This window comes from Pseudophryne corroboree, chromosome 9 (genome assembly GCF_028390025.1).
Source record: "Pseudophryne corroboree isolate aPseCor3 chromosome 9, aPseCor3.hap2, whole genome shotgun sequence".
Lineage (NCBI taxonomy): Eukaryota > Metazoa > Chordata > Amphibia > Anura > Myobatrachidae > Pseudophryne > Pseudophryne corroboree.
In genome coordinates this window covers 264,357,201-264,378,180 of record NC_086452.1, presented here as the reverse complement: position 1 = coordinate 264,378,180, position 20,980 = coordinate 264,357,201, and the positions used below count along the sequence as shown (strand labels likewise).

The 20,980-nt window shown below is 47.8% G+C and overlaps 1 protein-coding gene across 4 annotated transcripts in view; it reads left to right on the top strand.

Moving 5' to 3' along the window:
* Window positions 1-20,980, top strand: part of ATF6 (activating transcription factor 6) — a 568,366-nt gene that overhangs the window by 503,800 nt on the left and 43,586 nt on the right. The window contains exon 16 of one of the 4 annotated variants that reach the window (XM_063940275.1): window positions 4,810-4,927. The exons of the other annotated variants lie outside the window; for them this stretch is intronic. Within the exon in view, the coding sequence (XP_063796345.1) occupies window positions 4,810-4,865 (56 nt within the window). The 3' untranslated portion in view covers window positions 4,866-4,927. Of the gene's footprint in view, window positions 1-4,809; window positions 4,928-20,980 lie in introns of those variants that run through there. 4 annotated transcript variants of the gene reach the window in all.

The window sequence follows — 20,980 nt, the reverse complement described above, 5'->3', positions numbered from 1 at the left end:
ATCTTTCTATACAGCTGCGGGGGTGGCCCAGAGCCCCACTATAGCATGTGGGTGGATTATGCGAGCCATTGCTAGATGGTCGGGTAACCTAATTGAGGGCTTAGATACCTTATCTCAAGGGGAGATTGCTTTGCCCTTGCAACATATACAGGACTCTGCAAACTTTATGGTGGAAGCCATGAAAGAAATAGGCTTGCTTAATACACGCAGTACAGCTATGGCAGTGTCTGCACGCAGGGGTCTATGGCTACGACAGTGGACTGCGGATGCGGACTCCAGGAAAGGAGTGGAAGGCATACCTTTCATAGGCGAGGCATTATTTGGAGATGAACTAGACAAATGGATCTCCAAAGCTACTGCGGGTAAGTCCACATAGCTTCCTTCTGCAGCTCCCCCAGCTAGGAAGGCCTACTCAGGACCCAATTTATAGTCCTTTCGGACGGACAAGTTTAGGGGCAAGCCCAGAGGTTCTTCTACCACCACCAGAGGTGCTAAAGGTGAACTACGCAAACCAACAACTGCCGGTTCACAGGAACACGGCTCAGGCACTGCTTCCTGAAAACCTTCAGCATGACGGTGGACCGAGATGCCTGGAAGACTGGCAGGTGGGAGCCCGGCTAAAATTCTTCAGTCACATCTGGACAGCATCGTGCCAGGATCCCTGGGTCATAGATCTTATTTCCCAGGGCTACAAACTGGAGTTCCAAGAGCTCCCACTTCACATATTCTTTAAATCAGACTTACCAGTTTCACAAGAGGCAAGTATAACTTTACAGGATGCCATTCAAAAACTGGTACAAACCCAGGTCATTGTTCGAGTTCCACCTCATCTGCAAAACAAGCGATACTATTCCAACTTGTTTGTAGTACCGAAACCGGATGGTTCGGCGAGGCCGATTCTTAACCTCAAGTCGTTGAACCCGTACTTACGAGTGTTCAAATTCAAGATGGAGTCTCTGAGAGCAGTGATCTCAGGTCTGGAGGAGGTGGAATTCCTTGTGTCTCTGGATATCAAGGATGCGTACCTTCACATTCCGATCTGGCAGCCTCATTAGGCTTATCTACGGTTTGTACTGCAGGACTGTGACTACCAGTTCCAGGCCCTGCTATATTTGGTTTCTCTACGGCACCGACGGTGTTCACCAAAGTGATAGCAGAAATGATAATTATTGGTATTATCTGCGCACCGGGATCTATTGTGCGGACGAGCTGCTACACTTTCAGGTGACCAACCTGATTTTAGCTACAGGAATAAATGGAAATAGTGTTGTGCTCAATTCTGACTAGTGGGCTGATGTCTTAATTAATTAATTAGTGATCTTGAATGATAACCCTTGAAATTTATGTAAATTAATTGATGTGGTGGATACCTCATTAACCAATGAATGAAGCAAACAAATAATGTTTGGTTCTCTGTTAGACAGAACAGTGATTTTGACAAATGCCAAATTGTAGAGTAAACAGGTACTAACTGTACCACTATTTATTAAGATCAGACTTATCATACCCTATGTTAACCTGCTAAACGCTCCACACCGTGAAGAAAAAGGACATATATTTGGCCACTCTCAGACATAAAAGCGCTTAATGAGAGAAACCTATAGACTGTCCAGTGCACTGTAATTAGAGACTTTAAAACAACAAGTTGCGGGACGCCGCAACCCTTATTGATTTTCTTAACCAAGAGAGACATTATTATTGTTGTCATTCAACAACTCATCTATATCAGTGGCATTATCTTCAGATAGTCTGATCTTAATAAATAGTGGTACAGTTAGTACCTGTTTACTCTACAATTTGGCATTTGTCAAAATCACTGTTCTGTCTAACAGAGAACCACACATTATTTGTTTGCTTCATTCATTGGTTAATGAGGTATCCACCACATCAATTAATTTACATAATTTCAAGGGGTTATCGTTCAAGATCACTAATTAATTAATGAAGACATCAGCCCACTAGTCAGGATTGAGCGCAACACTATTTCCATTTATTCCTATGGCAGAGATGATGTTTCTACTCCGCAAACGAGGAGTGAACATAATTCCGTACCTGGATGATCTTCTGATAAAGGCACCGTCCAGGGAGCGGTAGTTGGACAGCATTGGCCTCTCAAGCAGCTTACTCTTGGATCACGGGTGGATTCTGAACCTACCAAAATCTCACCTGGAACCCACACAGAGGCTTCCTTTCCTGGAAATGATACTGGACACAGTCTCAGAGAGTGTTCCTTCCCTTGGAAAAGGCTATGGTAATCCAGTTGATAGTTCAGGCTGTACTGAAACCAACCCAGATCTCGGTGCATCTGTGCATTTGCCTTCTGGGGAAAATGGTGGCCTCTTACGAGGCGCTTCAGTATGGAAGGTTTCATGCAAGGCCCTTCCATCTAGATCTATTGGACAAATGGTCCGGATTGCATCTTCACATGCACCAGAGGATCCGTCTGTCGCCAAGAGCCAGGATCTCCCTTCTGTGGTGGCTACAGACTTCTCACCTAGTCGAAGGTCAGAGGTTCGGGATTCAGAATTGGATTCTGCTAACCACAAATGCAAGCCTCAGAGGTTGGGGAGCAGTCACCCAGGTGGTGCAGTTTCAAGGAAGCTAGTCAAGTCAGGAAGTTGTCCTTCCAATAAACATCCTGGAACTCAGGACTATCTACAACGCCCTTCTGCAGGCCTCATCTCTACTTCGGAAGCATGCCATTCAGGTCCAGTTAGACAATGTGACGGCGGTAACGTACATCAACCGACAGGGCGGAACGAAAAGCAGACCAGCAATGTCAGAGGTGTCAAGAATTCTCCTCTGGGTGGAAAAACACGCCGTGGAGTTGTCGGCTGTCTTCATTCCGGGAGTAGACAACAGGGAAGCAGACGTGGCCTACACCCGGGGGAGTGGGGCCTTCACCCAGAGGTGTTCCGGTAGTTGTCACGTCGGTGTGGATATCCACAGATCGACATGATGGCTTCTCGACTCAACAGGAAACTCAAGCGGTCGAGAGACCCAGAAGCAGTGGCGGTATCCGCTCTGACAACTCCGTGGGTCTACCAACTGGTGTACATGTTTCCTCCACTTCCTCTGATCCAAGAATTCTAAAATGAATAGAAAGGGAAAAGGTTCAAGCAATACTCATTGCTCCAGACTGGCCTTGAAGGGCCTGGTACGCGGATCTTCTCGAGATGCTGATCGACTATCCGTGGCCTCTACCTCTGCGCGAGGATCTTCTGCAACAAAGCCCGTTCATCTATCAAGACTTACCGCGGCTACGTTTAACCGCATGGAAGTTGAACGGTTGATTCTAGACAGGAGAGGGATTCCTGGCAAGGTCATCCCAACTATGATCCAAGCCTGGAAGGGGGTAACTTCTAAACATTACCACCGTATCTGGAAGAAATATGTCTCTTGGTGTGAGAGCAGACAATATGCTGTGGTGGAATTTCATCTGGGACGTTAACTGCTCTTTCTACAGTCTGGTATGGATGTGGGCCTACGTCTAGGCTCCGTTAAAGTCCAGATTTCGACCTTGTCTATTTACTTTCAGAAACAAATAGCGTCTCTCCCTGAGGTCCAGACGTTCTTGAAAGGTGTTCTGCACATCCAACCTCCCTTTGTGCCTCCCATGGAACCATAGGATCTCAATTTGGTGCTGCAGTTCCTCCAATCGGACTGGTTTGAACCGTTACAGGAAGTAGACATACTGTACATTACGTGGAAGACCGACACACTGTTGGCCTTGGCTTCAGCAAGATGTGTGTCGGAGTTGGGGGCGTTGTCTTACAAGAGCCCCTACTTAATTTTCCATGAGGACAGAGCTGAACTCAGGACTCGTCAGCAGTTTCTTCCTAAGGTGGTGTCCACATTTCACATCAATCAACCTATTGTGGTTCCGGTTGTTACGGACACCTCTGCTACTTCAAAGACTTTGGATGTTGTAAGGGCATTGAAGGTCTATGTATAGAGGTCAGCTCGTCACAGGAAATTGGACTCACTGTTCGTTCTCTATGATCCCAATAAAATTGTGTGTGCTTCAAAGAAGTCCATTGCATGCTGGATCAGACTCGCTATCCAGCATGCTTATTCCACGGCAGGCTTGCTTGTTCCAAAATCTGTACAGGCCCACTCTACTAGATCGGTGGGTTCTTCTTGGGTGGCTGTCCGGGGTGTCTCGGCTTTACAGCTCTGCCGAGCAGCTACTTGGTGAGGTTCAAACACATTTGCAAAGTTTTACAAGTTCGATACCTTGGCCTCTGAGGACCTTCATTTTGGTGAATCAGTTCTGCAGGAACCTCAGCACACCTGGTTTGGGAGCTTTGGTACTTCTCCATGGTACTAAATGGATTCCCAGTATCCCCTGGGACGTAAGAGAAAATAGGATTTTAATTACCTGCTGGTAAATCCTTTTCTCGTAGTCCGTGTGGGATACTGGGCGCCCGCCCGTTGCTTTGTTCTTCCTGCACGGTTACTTGTTTAACTACTGTTGTTTGGTTCAGCTGTTGCTGTTCCGGTTTTCAAGTTTAGTTAGCATGGCTTTCCTCTTGTTCTGTGTGTGCTGGTTCGTAATCTCACCACTTTCCTTATCTATGCTTCTCTTAAAGTATATCCGTCTCCTCGGGCACAGTTTCCTAGACTGAGTCTGGTAGGAGGGACATGCAGGGAGGAGTCAGTGCACACTATCAATTTCTTAAAGTGCTCATGGCTCCTAGTGGACCCGTCTATACCCCATGGTACTAAATGGATTCCCAGTATCCCTTACGGACTATGAGAAAATGATTTACCGGTAGGTAATTAAATTCCTTTTTTTTTTTTTTTCAGAGGACTGGAAAAGAGCAAGCGTAGTCCCACTGCACAAAAGTGGAAGCAAGGAATAGGCAAGCAACTACCGACCAGTGAGCTTTACATCAATAGTAGGGAAAGTGATGGAAGCACCCTTACAAGAAAGAGTTGTAGGTTATCTCAAATCCAGCCATTTACAAGATCCTACACAGCATGGATTCACTGGCGGGAGATCATGTCAAAGAAACCTTATTGACCTTTTTGACTGTGTGACTAAAGTAATAGATAAAGGTGGTGCCGTAGATATAGCTTATCTAGACTTTAGTAAGGCTTTTGACACTGTCCCACATTGCAGACTGCTAAATAAACTTGAAAGCTTGGGAATGGATACTAAGGGGTATATTTACTAAGATTCGTAATTGTCGGGATTTGGAGGGAGATTAAATACGAATGACATTGGTAGTGTGATTTTGCAACTTTTTGGGTTTTTTACGACTCATTTACTAAGCTGTCGTATTCTGTATTTTTCGTTTTTGCCGATGCCGATGTCATTCATAATTTCTGGCAGTGTTTTACGGGAGTGATTAGTAAAACACTGCTGGATTTAACACAATGAATCCCGGCCGGAACAGTGAGATCCGTGCAGGGCTTCATTGTGTATATTAGGAGGTGAAGAAAGAGTTAAAAATCAGGGGGGAAAATTGCGTTGGGTCCCCCCTTCTAAGCATAACCAGCCTCGGGCTCTTTGAGCCGGTCCTGGTTGTAAAAATACGGGGGAAAAATTGACTGGGGTCCCCCCATATTTGAACAACCAGCACCGGGCTCTGCGCCTGGTCCTGGTGCAAAAAATACGGGGGACAAAAAGCGTAGGGGACCCCGTATTTTTAACACCAGCACCGGGCTCCACTAGTCAGAGAGATAATGCCACAGCCGGGGGACACTTTTATATTGGTCCCTGCGGCCCTGGCATTAAATCCCCAACTAGTCACCCCTGGCTAGCCTTTTGTGTAAAAAAAATAGTTTTGTTTTTGTAACAGAACTACAAGTCCCAGCAAGCCTCCCCGCAAGCTGGTACTTGGAGAATCACAAGTACCAGCATGCTGGGGAAAAACGGGCCCGCTGGTACCTGTAGTTCTACTACAAAAAAAATACCCAAATAATAACAAAACATACACACCGTGATATTAAAAGTTTACTAAACATACATGCACACTTACATGCATACATACATACATACATACATACATACATACTTACCTATGTTGACACAAAGCACTCGGTCCTCTTCTCCAGTAGAATCCAGTTCAGGAGCGCACAGCCAATCAGGAGAGTGCCATGACGTGGCGCTCCCTGATTGGCTTAAGGTACCCTCTTTGACAGGAGTCTCGGGGGGTCCCTACATTCGGGGAAAGGGGTTCCATGTGTAAACATGGGACCCTTTTCAGTGCGTGGAGCGGGTATTTAATTTTATTTTTTTTACCAAGTACGTGGATTATAACTTTTAAGAAGAGGACCGATCTACCCCGGATTTTTTGTAAGTATAATTTTATTTACAGGTACCCCTGGATGCTACTAGAGAAGAGGACCGAGTGCTTCTTGTCAACATAGGTAGGTAGGTATGTATGTATGTAAGTGTGCATGTATGTTTAATAAAATTTTACTATCACGGTGTGTGTGTGTTTTTGTTTTTAGTTGGGTATTTTTTTGTAGTAGAACTACAGGTACCAGCGGTCCCCCGTTTTCTCCCCGCATGCTGGTACTTGTGGTTCTCCAAGTACCAGCTTGCAGGGGAGGCTTGCTGGGACTTGTAGTTCTGCTACAAAAATCAATACTTTTTTTTTTTTTTACAGAAAAGGCCTCCCATCCACCGCCATTGTATGGGGGGGGGGGGCAGCCTCGGGCTTCACCCCTGGTCCTTGGGTGGCTAGAGGGGGGGGTCCCCACTCATCCAGGGTACCCCGGCCAGGGGTGAATAGTTGGGGATTTAATGCCAGGGCGGCAGGGACAATATAAAAGTGTCCACCGGCTGTGGCATTATCTCTCTGACTAGTGGAGCCCGGTGCTGGTGTTAAAAATATGGGGGACCCCTACGCTTTTTGTCCCCTGTATTTTTTGCACCAGGACCAGGTGCAGAGCCCGGTGCTGGTTGTTTAAATATGGGGGGACCCCAGTCAATTTTTTCCCCGTATTTTTACAACCAGGACCGGCTCAAAGAGCCCGAGGCTGGTTATGCTTAGGAGGGGGACCCCACGCAATTTTTTATCTGTTTTTAACTCTTTCACACCCCTTTCCACTGATAGGCATGCACGGATCTCACTGATCCGTGCATGCCTATCAAAATACGGTAAAAAAAAGCAGGTCTATTTGAAAAGTGCTTATTTTTTTTTTGTACTTTTTCACGGCAGTGTTTGGCTATTGCCAGCAGTGATCGTGAATACGAATTTTTTGTAAATTACCGAGTTGTATAAAATAACAGGCATGTTTGACCGATGGTGTATTCATTCGTATTTTTTTTCTTTGCCTTAAAAAAAAAATACGAATACCCTCATCACTGCCGAGATTTGTGTTTAGTAAATTCCCGAGATGACACTTTGAAAAAAAAACACAAAATTGGTCAAAATCGGGAGCTTAGTAAATATACCCCTAAGATGGTTGAATGGATATGATCTTGGTTGCAGGATGGAAAAAACAGAGAGTTGTGGTAAATGGAGTGCATTCACAGGAGGGAAATGTTACCAGTGGGGTACCCCAGGGATCTGTACTTGGACCAGTGCTTTTTAATATCTTTCTTGGTTACATTGCAAATGGTATTAAAGGGAAAGTATGCCTTTTTGCAGATGACACAAATGTATACAATAGGGTAGACACACCAGGAGGGGTAAAACAAATGATTGAGGATCTACAGTAGGTAGACTAGAGGAATGGTCAAGAGCATGGCAATAACAGTTTAATGCCAAAAAATGCAAAATCATGCACTTGGGTCTCAAAAATCTAAAAGCTACATATAGTTTTAATGGCACTATACTGGAAACTACTGAGGAGGAAAGGGATCTAGGAGTCACTGTTTCAGGTAACGTAAAGGCAGGTAAGCAATGTAACAAAGCAATGAGGAATACTAATCACAGGGCCGGCTCGAGGCATGTTCGACTCGAGCAGCCGCGCAGGGCGCCACCCTTAAAGGGCGCCACGCGCTGGCACCGCCATGTCGGAGCCTGGAGCCGGCCCTGATCTTCCCTGCTATCCTCCCGCTGTGTGCGCTATGCGGCGCCGGCGTCTGATGTCAGACACCGGCGCCGCACAGACAGCGGCAGACAGCACAGACAGCGGCCGCAGTGGCGCGCACAGCAGCACTCCCCCTCCCTCGGCACAGCAGGTACTGGGGGCATATGTGGCACTGTGGGGGGCATTTATCTGGCACTGTGGGGGGCATTTATCTGGCACTGAGGGGCATTCATTTATCTGGCACTGTGGGGGGGACATTTATCTGTGCACTGTGAGGGGGCATTAATGTATCTGGCACTGTGGGGGGCATTTCTGGCACTGTGGGGTCATGTATCTATCTGGGACTGTGGGGGCATATCTGGCACTGGGGGGGGGGGCATTAATGTATCTGGCACTGTGGAGGACATTTATCTGGCACTGTGGGGGGCATTTATCTGGCACTGTGGGGGGGCATTCATTTATCTGGCACTGTCGGGGGGCATTAATGTATCTGGCGCTGTGGGGGGGCATTTATCTGGCACTGGGGGCATTTATCTGTGCACTGTGAGGGGGCATTAATGTATCTGGCACTGTGGGGGCATTTCTGGCACTGTGGGGTTATGTATCTATCTGGGTCTGTGGGGGCATATCTGGCACTGGGGGGAGGGCATTGATGTATCTGGCACTGTGGCGGCATTTATCTGGCACTGTGAGGGGGCATTAATGTATCTGGCACTGTGGGGGCATTTATCTGGCACTGTGAGGGGGCATTAATGTATCTGGCACTGTGGGGTCATTTATCTATCTGGGACTGTGGGGGCATATCTGGCACTGTGGGGGGCATTTATATATCTGGCACTGTGGGGGGTATTTATGTATCTGGCACTGTGGGGGGCATTTATGTATCTGGTACTGTGGGGGGCATTTATGTATCTGGCACTGTGGGGGGCATTTATGTATCTGGCACTGTGGGGGGCATTTATGTATCTGGCACTGTGGGGGGCATTTATGTATCTGGCACTGTGGGGGCAATTATGTTTCTCGCACTGCTGGGGGGGCATGTCATGTGCATTTGGCACTGCTGGGGGGGCATGTCATGTGCATTTGGCACTGCTGGGGGGCATGTCATGTGCATCTGGCACTGCTGGGGGGGGCATGTCATGTGCATTTGGCACTGCTGGGGGGCATGTCATGTGCATCTGGCACGGCTGGGGGGCATGTCATGTGCATCTGGCACGGCTGGGGGGCATGTCATGTGCATCTGGCACGGCTGGGGGGCATGTCGTGTCTAGCTGGCACGGCTGGGGGGCATATCATGCAGTGTTCCCATGTCTCAGTGCAATACCTGGCGCAAAGTGTCTAACGTGCTCTGCCTGCCGCAAAGTGTCTAACGTGCTCTGCCTGCCGCAAAGTGTCTAACGTGCTCTGCCTGGCGCAAAGTGTCTAACGTGCTCTGCCTGGTGCAAAGTGTCTAACGTGCTCTGCCTGGTGCAAAGTGTCTAACGTGCTCTGCCTGGCACAAAGTGTCTTAACGTGCTCTACTTGTCGCAGTGTGTATAGGAGGTTCTACCTGGTGCAATGTGTATTAGCTGCACTACTGTGTCGTGTAATGCGAATTGCCACTATTATGTGGCCGCGCCCCTTCCCCACGAAGCAACGCCCCTAAATTTTTGATGCGCGCCTTCGGCGCGCAAGGTCCATGATTTTGAACGGAGCAACAAGCATTACAGTATGTACAGAATTTTGCCCTTCTAACTTAAATATGTGCCCTCCCAAATGCAAAATGTGCCCTCCCCGTGATCAGCACCCCTGCCCTAAAAAAATCCTAGAGTGAACACTATCATGTGTAGCTGGCACTGCTGGGGGGCATATCATGTGTAGCTGGCACTGCAGCAGGGCATGTCCTGTCTATCTGGCACTGCTGGGGGGTATATCATGTCTATCTGGCACTGCTGGGGGCATGTCATGTCTATCTGGCACTGCACTACTGTAGACATTATGTGTAGCTGGCACTATACTGGAGACATTGTGTGTAAGGAACACTACTGTAGCTGTTATGTGTAATGCTGCTAATTGTGTGCGTAGAGGGGGTGTGAAAATATATTTATTTATAGTGTGATATGAAGTTGAGGCCCTGCCCACTTTTTCAGAGGCCACGCCCACTTTTCCAGGAGCGCGCGCGCATAGAGTATGGGAGGGGGCGCTTTTACATTTTCTCGCACAGGGTGCTAGTAGGCCTGGAGCTGGCCCTGACTAATCAGATACTTGGTTGCATAGGGAGAGGAATCAGCAGCAGAAAGACAGAAAGAAGTAATAATGCCACTGTCTAGGTCATTGGTACGGCCTCCTCTAGAATACGGTGTTCAATTCTGGAGGCCATATCTTCAGAAGGATATTAATACATTAGAGACTGAACAAAGAAGGGCAACCAAAATGGTGCATGGCCTACATCACAAAACATACCCAGAAAGACTAAAAAAATCTCAATATGTATAGTTTGGAGCCTAGAAGGGAAAGCGTGGACATGATAGAAACTTTCAAATATATCAAGGGTTTTTACAAAGTCCAGCAGGGAACATTCTTCAAATGAAGAGAAGTATTAGAACACAAGGACATATGCACTGAAACTGGAGGGAGGTAGGTTCAGGGGAAATTTGAGGAAAAATTACTTCACAGAAAGAGAGTAGTGGACAAGTGGAATAGCCTCCCATCAGAGGTGATAGAGGCTAAGACAGTAGAGCAATTCAACCATGCATGGTATAGATATAAGGATATCCTTACAAAGAAATAAGGATCAAAAAATGTTTGAAGTAAAAAATATGGTAAAAAAGTGTCAGACTAGATGGGCCAAGTGGTTCTTATCTGCCGTCACATTCTATGTTTCTATCTGTGGTGCAAGAAATCCATCGAAAAACAGACCTCAATAAGCCACTATGGGCATGATGAATTGCATGCAAAGCAGCCATGTCTACAGCTTCTGTGCAAGCATAAAACTGAGTATGGATTACCCTTGTACTGAGAGTCTGACACGTGTATGTGGCTGCACCGACCCTATGCATCCACTTGTAAAAGCAGCTGCTATCATTATCAGAGCTCTGTCCTTGGTGTAATAGATCCATCTGAAATCAGCCACATCTCTCTGTCCACTCTGAATAGCCTGCAGCTTGATCTATACATCTAGGACTTACTCTAAGTGTGAGTGCCTCTACGCCAGCCAGTTACATTTGCCTGCAAGTGGTGATGCAGCTGACTTCTATGCTACACTGCATAGCCTGCATATCTGCAGTGACTTCACAGATGCAGCCTCTTTGCGTGTGACAGTAAGTTAGCCCTTATTTAGTTTTAGGATCACATTTCTGAGTGTACAGTACTTATTGCTAGAAATAAAGAGGTGGTAACAAGCAATGTTGAGAAATGTAGTATTAAATGATTTGTTAACTTGCAATTGCCAATTATTTTATCACAAATATGATGTATTCACAATGTAGATGTCTAACACCAGCTAAATAAGGTGGGGTAAAATAACCCCCTTATCTATATAATTTACCCCACCTTACTCAGCAGAAAGTCCAAACTTCCACCAGGGTTGGACTTTTTGTTTGCTTGCAGAATGAGGCTGTTCCCCTGAAACCTTTTTTCTGCTGTGGGGTACACTGGGCTCCACAAGGAAAGACATAGGGGTGTAGAGTAGGATCTTGATCCGAGGCACCAACAGGCTCAAAAGCTTTGACTGTTCCCAGAATGCATAGCGCCGCCTCCTCTATAACCCCGCCTCCCTGCACAAGAGCCCAGTTTTGTAGTTGGTGCCGCAGATAGCAGGCACATAACAGAGGGGCTGCTCTGGGCAGCCCTAAGAAGAGCTTTTTGAGAAGAAAAGTGAAGACTTCAAGGGCTGCAGCAGTGTGTACATGTCTAGTGACATATACTGCTGCAGCTCCATCTCTCCCCAGCGGCGCTGTACACTCCCGAGCCCTGGTTGCTGTGTAACTACAGCAGGAGGCTCCGGTTTTCTTCTAAAGTCAGGCACACACGACGGGGGCTCTCCGGGATCGCGTGGCCGTGCTTCGGGAGGTGGTGAGTGGGTCCCGCTCGCGGGACCTGTACATTATTGCGATCCGGCGCGGTCAGTGGGAGGCAGGCCGTGCGCGCTGGCGGTGGACACTGTGGCAGTACAGGCGATCCCACTAGATCACCAGGGCATGGGTGCAGATCAGGTTTTCCCTTAAAACCGTTTTACTAGTAGCTCACAGTACCCGGTGGTTTTGCCAGCAGGGGGATAAGGCTTACACCTGGAGCCCCTCCCCAGCCCCAGGGCGCCATTTCCAGCAAATGTTCCCGCCCTGGAGCTGCATATCTGTCTCTCCCTCACTCCCTGTCAGTGTTTGGACGCCATTTCTCTCAGCTACACTGTTCCTGGGACTGCTTGGGCAAATCCTCCTGTGTAAAGCCGCCTGGTTGTCAGCGCTGTGACTTTACATGACACTTAAGTATTCTACATGTCAGTTAGACAGTGTTAGTTAAGAAAGAGTGCATTTAGTCAGGGTTCTCTGGTACAAGTACCCTGTGATATACATCCAGTTCTTACTGTGCAGTGTTATATCTATTGACTACATAGCTATATAAGCTGGTCCAGTGCAGTATTATTGTTAGTAATAACCTCTGCATTGTTTACATGTGACTATATGTGTGTGCATTAGATTGCTGAGTGGTTTCCATTCCGTGTCTCTCACTCAACTTGCTATGTCTATATTCTATAACCTGAGGGGGCTTGGTGCATCAGGTTTTATAATTATATAGGATTTTCACAAGATTTACTCTAATACGTATTTTTCTCTGTGATTTTAGTCACCATATCTCTCCTGTAACTCTGCTTGTGCTGACTACACGCCGCAGGGGTTTGGGTAAGAGGTATTGTGCTGCTGCCAATTCTACTGTGTTACCTGATACTGCAAGTTATATCATGTCTGCTTCTGAAGGTAACGGTTCTGGGGCTGAACACACTGCCGATGTTGCTGAAGCCACAGACCCCTATGAGGAGACTATAGCAGCTGTGGGCTCTGGTTCTGGGGGCTCCTTGCCCCCCAGTGGGACTGTGGCAACGGGGGTACATAATGACTACTAAAAAGTCTGACCCTCGCTCGCCTAAGACCAAGGGGTCCTCTAAGCGAGCTCTTATCTCCTCACAATCCACTGCTGTCACTGACACCTCATCTGATGAAGATAGCGCTTACACTGACCCCACAGATTCTGACACAGATACGGCTGATGAGGGGGGGTAGTTCACATGTGGATGTTCCTGATCTTTTGGAGGCTATTAAGTTGATTTTACAGATTACTGATGATCCCGAGCCATCCGCCTCTCCTAAGAAACCAGATAGGTTCAAGCGTCAGAAGGTGGTTAAACAAGTTTTACCTCACTCTGACCACCTAGTGGATATACGTCAGGAACCCTGGGGAAACCCGGGAAAGAAGTTTGTGCCTCAAAAGAAGATGCTGGCTCGCTATCCCCTCGCGCCAGAGCTGTCTAAAAATTGGGAAACGTCTCTTCCAGTAGACTTGCATGTGGCTAGGATGGTGGTTTCCTCAGCTCTACCTGTCACTACCGTCACGTCTCTAAAAGAGCCTACGTATAATCGTGTGGAGGGTTGTCTGAAAGCGATTTACACCCTCACGGGTGCTGCACAAAGGCCCACTATTGCAGCAACATGGGCTGCAGAGGCTATTGAAGCATGGGCCTTGGAGTTAGAAGCTGAAATCTCTTCTGACCATGCTAGACAATGCTTGTCATATATTGTCACAGCTTCTCACTATACTAAAGAGGCGGCTTCTGATGCAGGTATCCTAGCAGCCGAGGCCTCTACTACATCAGTCCTGGCTCGCCGGATTTTGTGGCTGAGATCCTGGTCTGTGGATCTGGACTCTAGAAAAACCCTGGAGGTACTCCCTTTCAAGGGAGATATTCTGTTTGGGGAGGACTTAAATAAAATAGTGGCTGATTTGGCTACTGCCAAGACTGCTTGTCTGCCAAGTACCGCTCCTTCTGTGTCGAAGGCTAAAGGTACTTCCTTTCGCCCCTTTCGTCCTTCAGGTAAAGCAAAAGGTCAGGCGTACAACAAGCAAGCCCGCACTTCCAAACCTGGTAAGCCGAAGCCCAAAGGAGCCTGGGCTGCCCGTCAGCCAGCTTCCAAGACTGATAAGCCTGACGCATGACGGGGCGGGCCTCCCCCTGGGGGATCCCAGGGTGGGGGGCCGGCTTCTAGGGTATACCCAGGAATGGTTGAAGACCACTTCAGATGCCTGGGTACGGGAAGTCGTTACTCGAGGTTACGCTATAGCCTTCAAAAACCGTCCCCCTCATCGATTTTGCCGGACAGAGGTCCCGTTGGACCAGACAAAGGCAAACACTCTACATTCGGTGGTACAGACCCTCCTGGATACAGGTGCCTCTTGCTCAGAGGGGCCGGGGGTACTATTCTCCGCTGTTTCTAGTCCCGAAACCGAATGGGTCCTCCCGGCCCATTCTCAACCTCAAGGCATTGAACAGGTTTGTGAAAGTTTCCAAGTTCCGTATGGAAACCCTTCGCTCTATAGTTCTGGCCTTGGAACCTGGGGACTACACGGTCTCCCTGGACATAAAGGATGCTTACCTGCATATTCCTATAGCAGTGTCACATCAGCAATACCTGAGGTTTGCGATTGGCAACCTCCATTACCAGTTTCGGGCATTACCTTTTGGTTTAACTACGGCTCCGCGAGTCTTCACCAAAGTTATGGCGGTGATGACGGTGGTACTCCGCCGTCAAGGGGTCAGGATACTGCCGTATCTGGACGACTTGTTAATCCTGGCAAATTCCCCAGAAATTCTCCTACGTCATCTGGATATGGCTGTCCGGTTCTACAAGCCCACGGGTGGCTCATCAACTGGAAGAAATCCTCCCTGGTCCCTGCTCAGAGCATGGTGCACCTGGGAGCGCTTTTGGACACTCACAACCAGAGGTTGTTCTTGTCTCAGGAGAAAGTCCTGAAGCTTCAGGACAGGATTCATTGCTTCCTTTCTCGTCCGCAATTGTCGATACATTCGGCGATGCAGGTGCTGGGCCTCATGGTATCAGCATTCGACATGGTGGAGTATGCTCAATTTCATTCTCGCCCCCTCCAGAGGCTGATTCTAGCCAAGTGGGACGGCCTGCCTCACCGGATCAGGTCTCACATGATCTCATTGACTCCGGAGGTCCGTCTGTCGCTGCACTGGTGGCTCCAGGACCAACGATTGTGCAGGGGCCGTCCCTTCTGGATGTCCGACTGGGTCCTGTTGACGACAGATGCCAGTCTCAGAGGTTGGGGAGCGGTGATGGAGCAACACTCCCTTCAGGGTCGATGGACCAAGGAGGAATCTCTCCTCTCGATCAACATTCTGGAATTGCGGGCGGTCTTCAATGCGTTGAACCTGGCCCAGCATTTCATTCAGAACCGTCCTGTTCAAGTACAGTCGGACAACGCCACCACAGAGGCTTACATAAATCATCAAGGCGGCACTCGAAGCCGTTTGGCAATGAAGGAAGTCTCCCGGATTCTACATTGGGCGGAACGCCATCTACCGGCCATATCGGCAATATTCGTTCCGGGAGTCCTGAATTGGGAAGCGGACTTTCTCAGTCGTCATGGACGTACACGCCGGAGAGTGGGGCCTCCATCCAGAAGTGTTTCAACTCCTAGTGGAAAAGTGGGGCCTTCCAGACGTAGATCTGATGGCGTCTCGACACAATCACAAGGTTCCGGTCTTTGGAGCAAGGACAAGGGATCCTCAAGCAGCATTCGTGGATGCGCTGGCGGCGCCGTGGAGGTTTCGGCTGCCGTACGTGTTCCCTCCGGTGTCACTCCTGCCCAGGGTAATTCGGAAGTTCAAGCAAGAAAGAGGAATTCTGCTTCTCATAACTCCAGCGTGGCCCAGATGGCACTGGTTCTCAGACCTGCAGGGCCTATCGTCAGAGCGTCCATTTCTACTTCCACAACGCCCAGACCTCCTCGTTCAGGGCCCCTGCGTCTGCCAGGACCTAGCCCGGCTGTATTTGACGGCGTGGCTCTTGTAGCTTCCGTCTTGAGGGCTAAAGGGTTTTCTGAGGCGGTCATTCAAACTATGTTGCGGGCCCGGAAACCTGCTTCTGCTCGATTTACTATAGGGTCTGGCATTCTTACTTTGTTTAGAGCGCATCTAACGATTATGACGCTTCCAAGTTTAGTATAGCCAAGTTGTTGGCCTTTCTTCAGCAGGGCCTGGACTTAGGCCTGCGTCTGGCCTCCCTCAAGGTTCAAATATCTGCCTTGTCGGTGTGGTTTCAGGGAAAGATTGCGACCTTACCTGATGTGCATACCTTCACTCAGGGTGTGTTGCATATCCAACCTCCCTATGTCCCGCCTGTGGCTCCTTGGGACTTGTCGGTGGTTTTGGAGGCATTACAAGAGTCTCCGTTTGAACCTCTTGGTTCAGCTGATCTTAAGTGGCTTTCCCTTAAGGTGGTGTTTCTGATGGTTATTGCTTCAGCTAGAGGAGTGTCGGATTTGGGTGCCTTGTTTTGTAGTTCCCCATATCTGATATTTCACCGTGACCGGGCGGTTCTTAGGACTCATCCCGGTTATTTGCCTAAGGTGGTTTCTTCGTTCCACCTTAACCAGTAGATTGTGGTTCCGGCACTTGTTTCTCCTGATCTGTCTCCCAAAGAGCGGTCTTTGGATGTGGTACGGGCTCTCCGTATCTATGTGAAGAGAACTGCTTCTATTAGGAAATCTGATTCTCTCTTTGTTCTGTTTGGATTTCACAAACGGGGCTGGCCTGCTCACAAGCAAACTTTGGCCAGATGGATTAGAATGGTGATTGCACATGCTTATGTGAGGGCTGGTCTATCAGCTCCTGCTCACATTATGGCCCATTCTACTCGGTCTGTTGGACCTTCTTGGGCGTCCCGCTGTGGTGCGACCCTTGAACAATTGTGCAAGGCGGCTACGTGGTCCTCAGTGAACATGTTATAAGGTTCTATGCCTTCGATACTGCCGCTTCCCAGGATGCTTCCTTTGGACGCTGGGTACTTGTGCCCGCTACAGTGCGTCCCCTCCCATATGGAACTCCTTTAGGACATCCCCTATGTCTTTCCTTGTGGAAACAAGTTTTATGGTAAGAACTTACCTTTGTTAAAACTCTTTCTGTGAGGTACACTGGGCTCCACAAGGCGCCCACCCTGACGCACTTAGCTTCTTTGGGTTGGTATGGCATTAGCCGCTGACACTTCTCCTGTTGTGAGAGTGTGGTATATGTGGCTACTAACCGTTGTCTCTTTTCCTGCTACTGCATTGGGCTGGTTAACTAAAAACTGAGCTCCTGTGCAGGGAGGCGGGGTTATAGAGGAGGCGGCGCTATGCATTCTGGGAACAGTCAAAGCTTTTGAGCCTGTTGGTGCCTCGGATCAAGATCCTACTCTACACCCCTATGTCTTTCCTTGTGGAGCCCAGTGTACCTCGCAGAAAGAGTTTTAACAAAAGTAAGTTCTTACCATAAAACTCGTTTTTATGTTCATAAAAGAATTTAAAAAAGTTTGTATTGATGAATGCCAGGTTCAGGCTGGTGTGCACTTTGGAAATGGTTCAAACAATGAATTATCTTTTGTAAAAAATAGTTTCAAAACTGTGTTTGAACACATTTAGCCACATGGGAAGCCGTCTCCAATCTTCCTATTCTAAATGGCTGAGATCATATGTTTATATAGTTGAGCAGAAAAGTATAAAGAAGTGAAGTCATATAGATAAAACTCTCATGTGGCCTAACTTCTTGTTCTGCTTTTATTACAAACATTTTGATGTAAATCAAAGTTATATAAAACTCACTTACTATTTAACTACGTTTACTTGTATATATTGTGTGGACAAATATGCATGACTGAGTTATAGTTTGTGGATAAATATGCATGACTGATTTATGGTGTGGGGACAAACGTGCATGACTGGTATATGGAGTGAGGACAGATGTGCATGACTTTGTATATGGTGTGGGGACAGTGTCGGACTGTGGTATGAAGGGCCCACCGGGTGAATGCAGTGATAGGGGCCCATACTTAGGGGTGTGGTCAGCCTACAAAGGGTGTGTGGCCAGCCTCCACAGAGGCTTGAAATGCACAATAGTCTTTTGCAGTGTAATGCAACATATCTACCAAGTATAATACAAGTGCACAGTCTGGAACCTGATCCCTAGAGGAAGGAGTGGGCCCTCAGGCAGTGGGGCCCACCGGTGGTTTCCCCTGTACCCCTGTGGGTCAGTCCGACCCTGTGTGGGGGCAAACGTACATGATTGGTATATGGAGTGAGGACAAACATGCATGACGGATATATGGTGTGGGAACAAACATGCATTTCTGATATGTGGAGTGGGGACAGTCGTGCATGGCTGATTATATGGTGTGGGGACAAACGTGCATGACTGATGTATGGAGTGGGGACAATTGTGCATGTCTGATTATATTGTCTGTGGACAAATGTGCCTGACTGATTTATTGTGTGGGGCAAACGTGCATGACTGGTATACAGTGCCTTGCTAAAGTATTCACCCCCTTTTGCATTTTTCATGTTTTGTTGCCTCACAGCCTGGAATTAAAATGGATTGTTTGAAGGTTTGCATCATTTCATTCATAGAACATGCCTACAACTTTGAAGATTTTTTTTTTTTTATTGTGAAGCAAACAACACATAGGACAAAATAACAGAAAACTTCAGCGTGCATAACTATAAACCCCCCTAAAGTCAGTACTTTGTAGAGCCACCTTTTGCGGCATTACAGCTGCAATTCGCTTTGGATAAGTCTCTATGAGCTTGCCACATCTTGCCACTGGGATTTTTGCCCATTCCTCAAGGCAAACCTGCTCCAGCTCCTTCATGTTGGATGGTTTCCGCTTGTGAACAGCAATCTTCAAGTCTGACCACAGATTCTCAATTGGATTGAGATCTGGGCTTTGACTAGGCCATTCCAACACATTTAAATGTTTCCCCTTAAACCACTCGAGTATTGCATTAGCAGTATGCTTCAAGTCATTGTTCTGCTGGAAGGTGAACCTCCATCCCAGTCTCAAATCACAGGCATACTGAAACAGGTTTTGCTCAAGAATATCCTTGTATTTAGCACCATCCATCTTTCCTTCGACTCGAAACAGTTTCCCAGTCCCTGCTGCTGAAAAACATCCCCACAGCATGATGCTGCCACCACCATGTTTTACTGTGGGGATGGTGTTCGTGGGGTGATGGGATGTTTTGGGTTTGCGCCAGACATAGCGTTTTCCTTGGTGGGCGAAAAGTAACATTTTAGTCTCATCTGACCAGAGCACCTTCCTCCATACAGTTGGGGAGTCGTCCACATGCCTTTTGGCAAACTCAAAACGTGCCTTCTTATTTTTAACACTAAGTAATTACTTATTTCTGGCCACTCTTCCATAAAGCCCAACTCTATGGAGTTTCCATAAAGCCCAGGTCTATGGTTTATTGTGGTCACATGCGCAGATACACCAGTCTCTGCTGTGGAACTCTGCAGCTCCTTCACGGTTACCTTTGGTCTCTGTGCTGCCTCTCTGATTAATGCCCTCCTTGCACGGTCTGTGAGTTTTGGTGGCTGGCCCTCTCTTGGCAGGTTTGTTGTGGTACCATGTTCTTTCCATTTGAAGATGATGGTTTTGATGGATTTTATTTTGTTACATTACAACCTGTAATTTGTAATGTAACAAAATAGGTAAAAAACCAAGGGGGGTGAATACCTTAGCAAAGCACTGTATGGAGTGAGGACAGACGTGCCTGACTGGTATATGGTGTGGGGACAAACGTGCACAACTGATTTTATGGTGTGGGGACAAACGTGCATGACTGATAAATGGTGTGGGGATCAACGTGCATTACTGATATATTGTGTGGGGACAAACGTGCATGATATATACGGCGGTATGTAATTGAGTCAGAGATCGCTGGAGGTACGGGATGCCGGCCGATCTCTGCCATGTTTTTAAAGGGTCAGTCACCTAAGAGACATGGTTTTGCCTTGTGTTTGCCCCTTTAAAAAAAAAAAGTCTGATATCTGACGGCATCCTGTGCCTCCGGCGATCTCATACTCCATTACATCCCGCCGATGGTTCTGAACAAGTGTGCTTTACGGATACTTATATGGTGGAGGGACGAACGTGGATGACTGATTTATGGCGTAGGGACAAACGTGCATGACTGACATATGGTGTGGAAACAAACGATGACTGATGATGTGGGGACACATGTGCATCACTAATATATGGTGTGGGGACAAAGGTGCATTAATATATGGAGTGGGGACAAATGTGCATTACTTGAGATATGGGGTCAGATGTAAGGATGCCCAAAATCGCCAGAGGTTCGAGATGCTGGCCGATCTTGGATGTTTTATTAAAGGGGCAATCACTTACAAGGCAAAACCGTGCCTTGTAAGTTTGATTGATATATATATATATATATATATATATATATATTTTAAAGGGGCAGAGTTCAGCCGGATACCCGCACTTCGGGTGGCATTACATCCTGCCTATGGTTTGGGGACAAATGTGCTTTACTTATCTATGGTCTGTGGGCAAATGTGCCGTGGCAAGAGCCGCTACTAATCCTCCCTCCCCGGCTGCAGCGAGCGCCGTGTACTACAGGGGGCACTGCTACGGTGGAACATCTACTGGGGGCACTGCTACAGGGGGCAGATCTACAGGGGTCACATACTGGGGGCACTGCTACAGGGGGCACAACTACTGGGGGCAAATCTACAGGGGGGCACAGCTACTGGGGGCATAACTGTGGCCACGACCCTCCGCTATGAAGCCATGCCGCTATTTTTCTCTGACGTCCTAGTGGATGCTGGGGACTCCGTCAGGACCGTGGGGAATAGCGGCTCCGCAGGAGACAGGGCACAAAATTTAAAAGTTTGACCACTAGGTGGTGTGTACTGGCTCCTCCCCCTATGACCCTC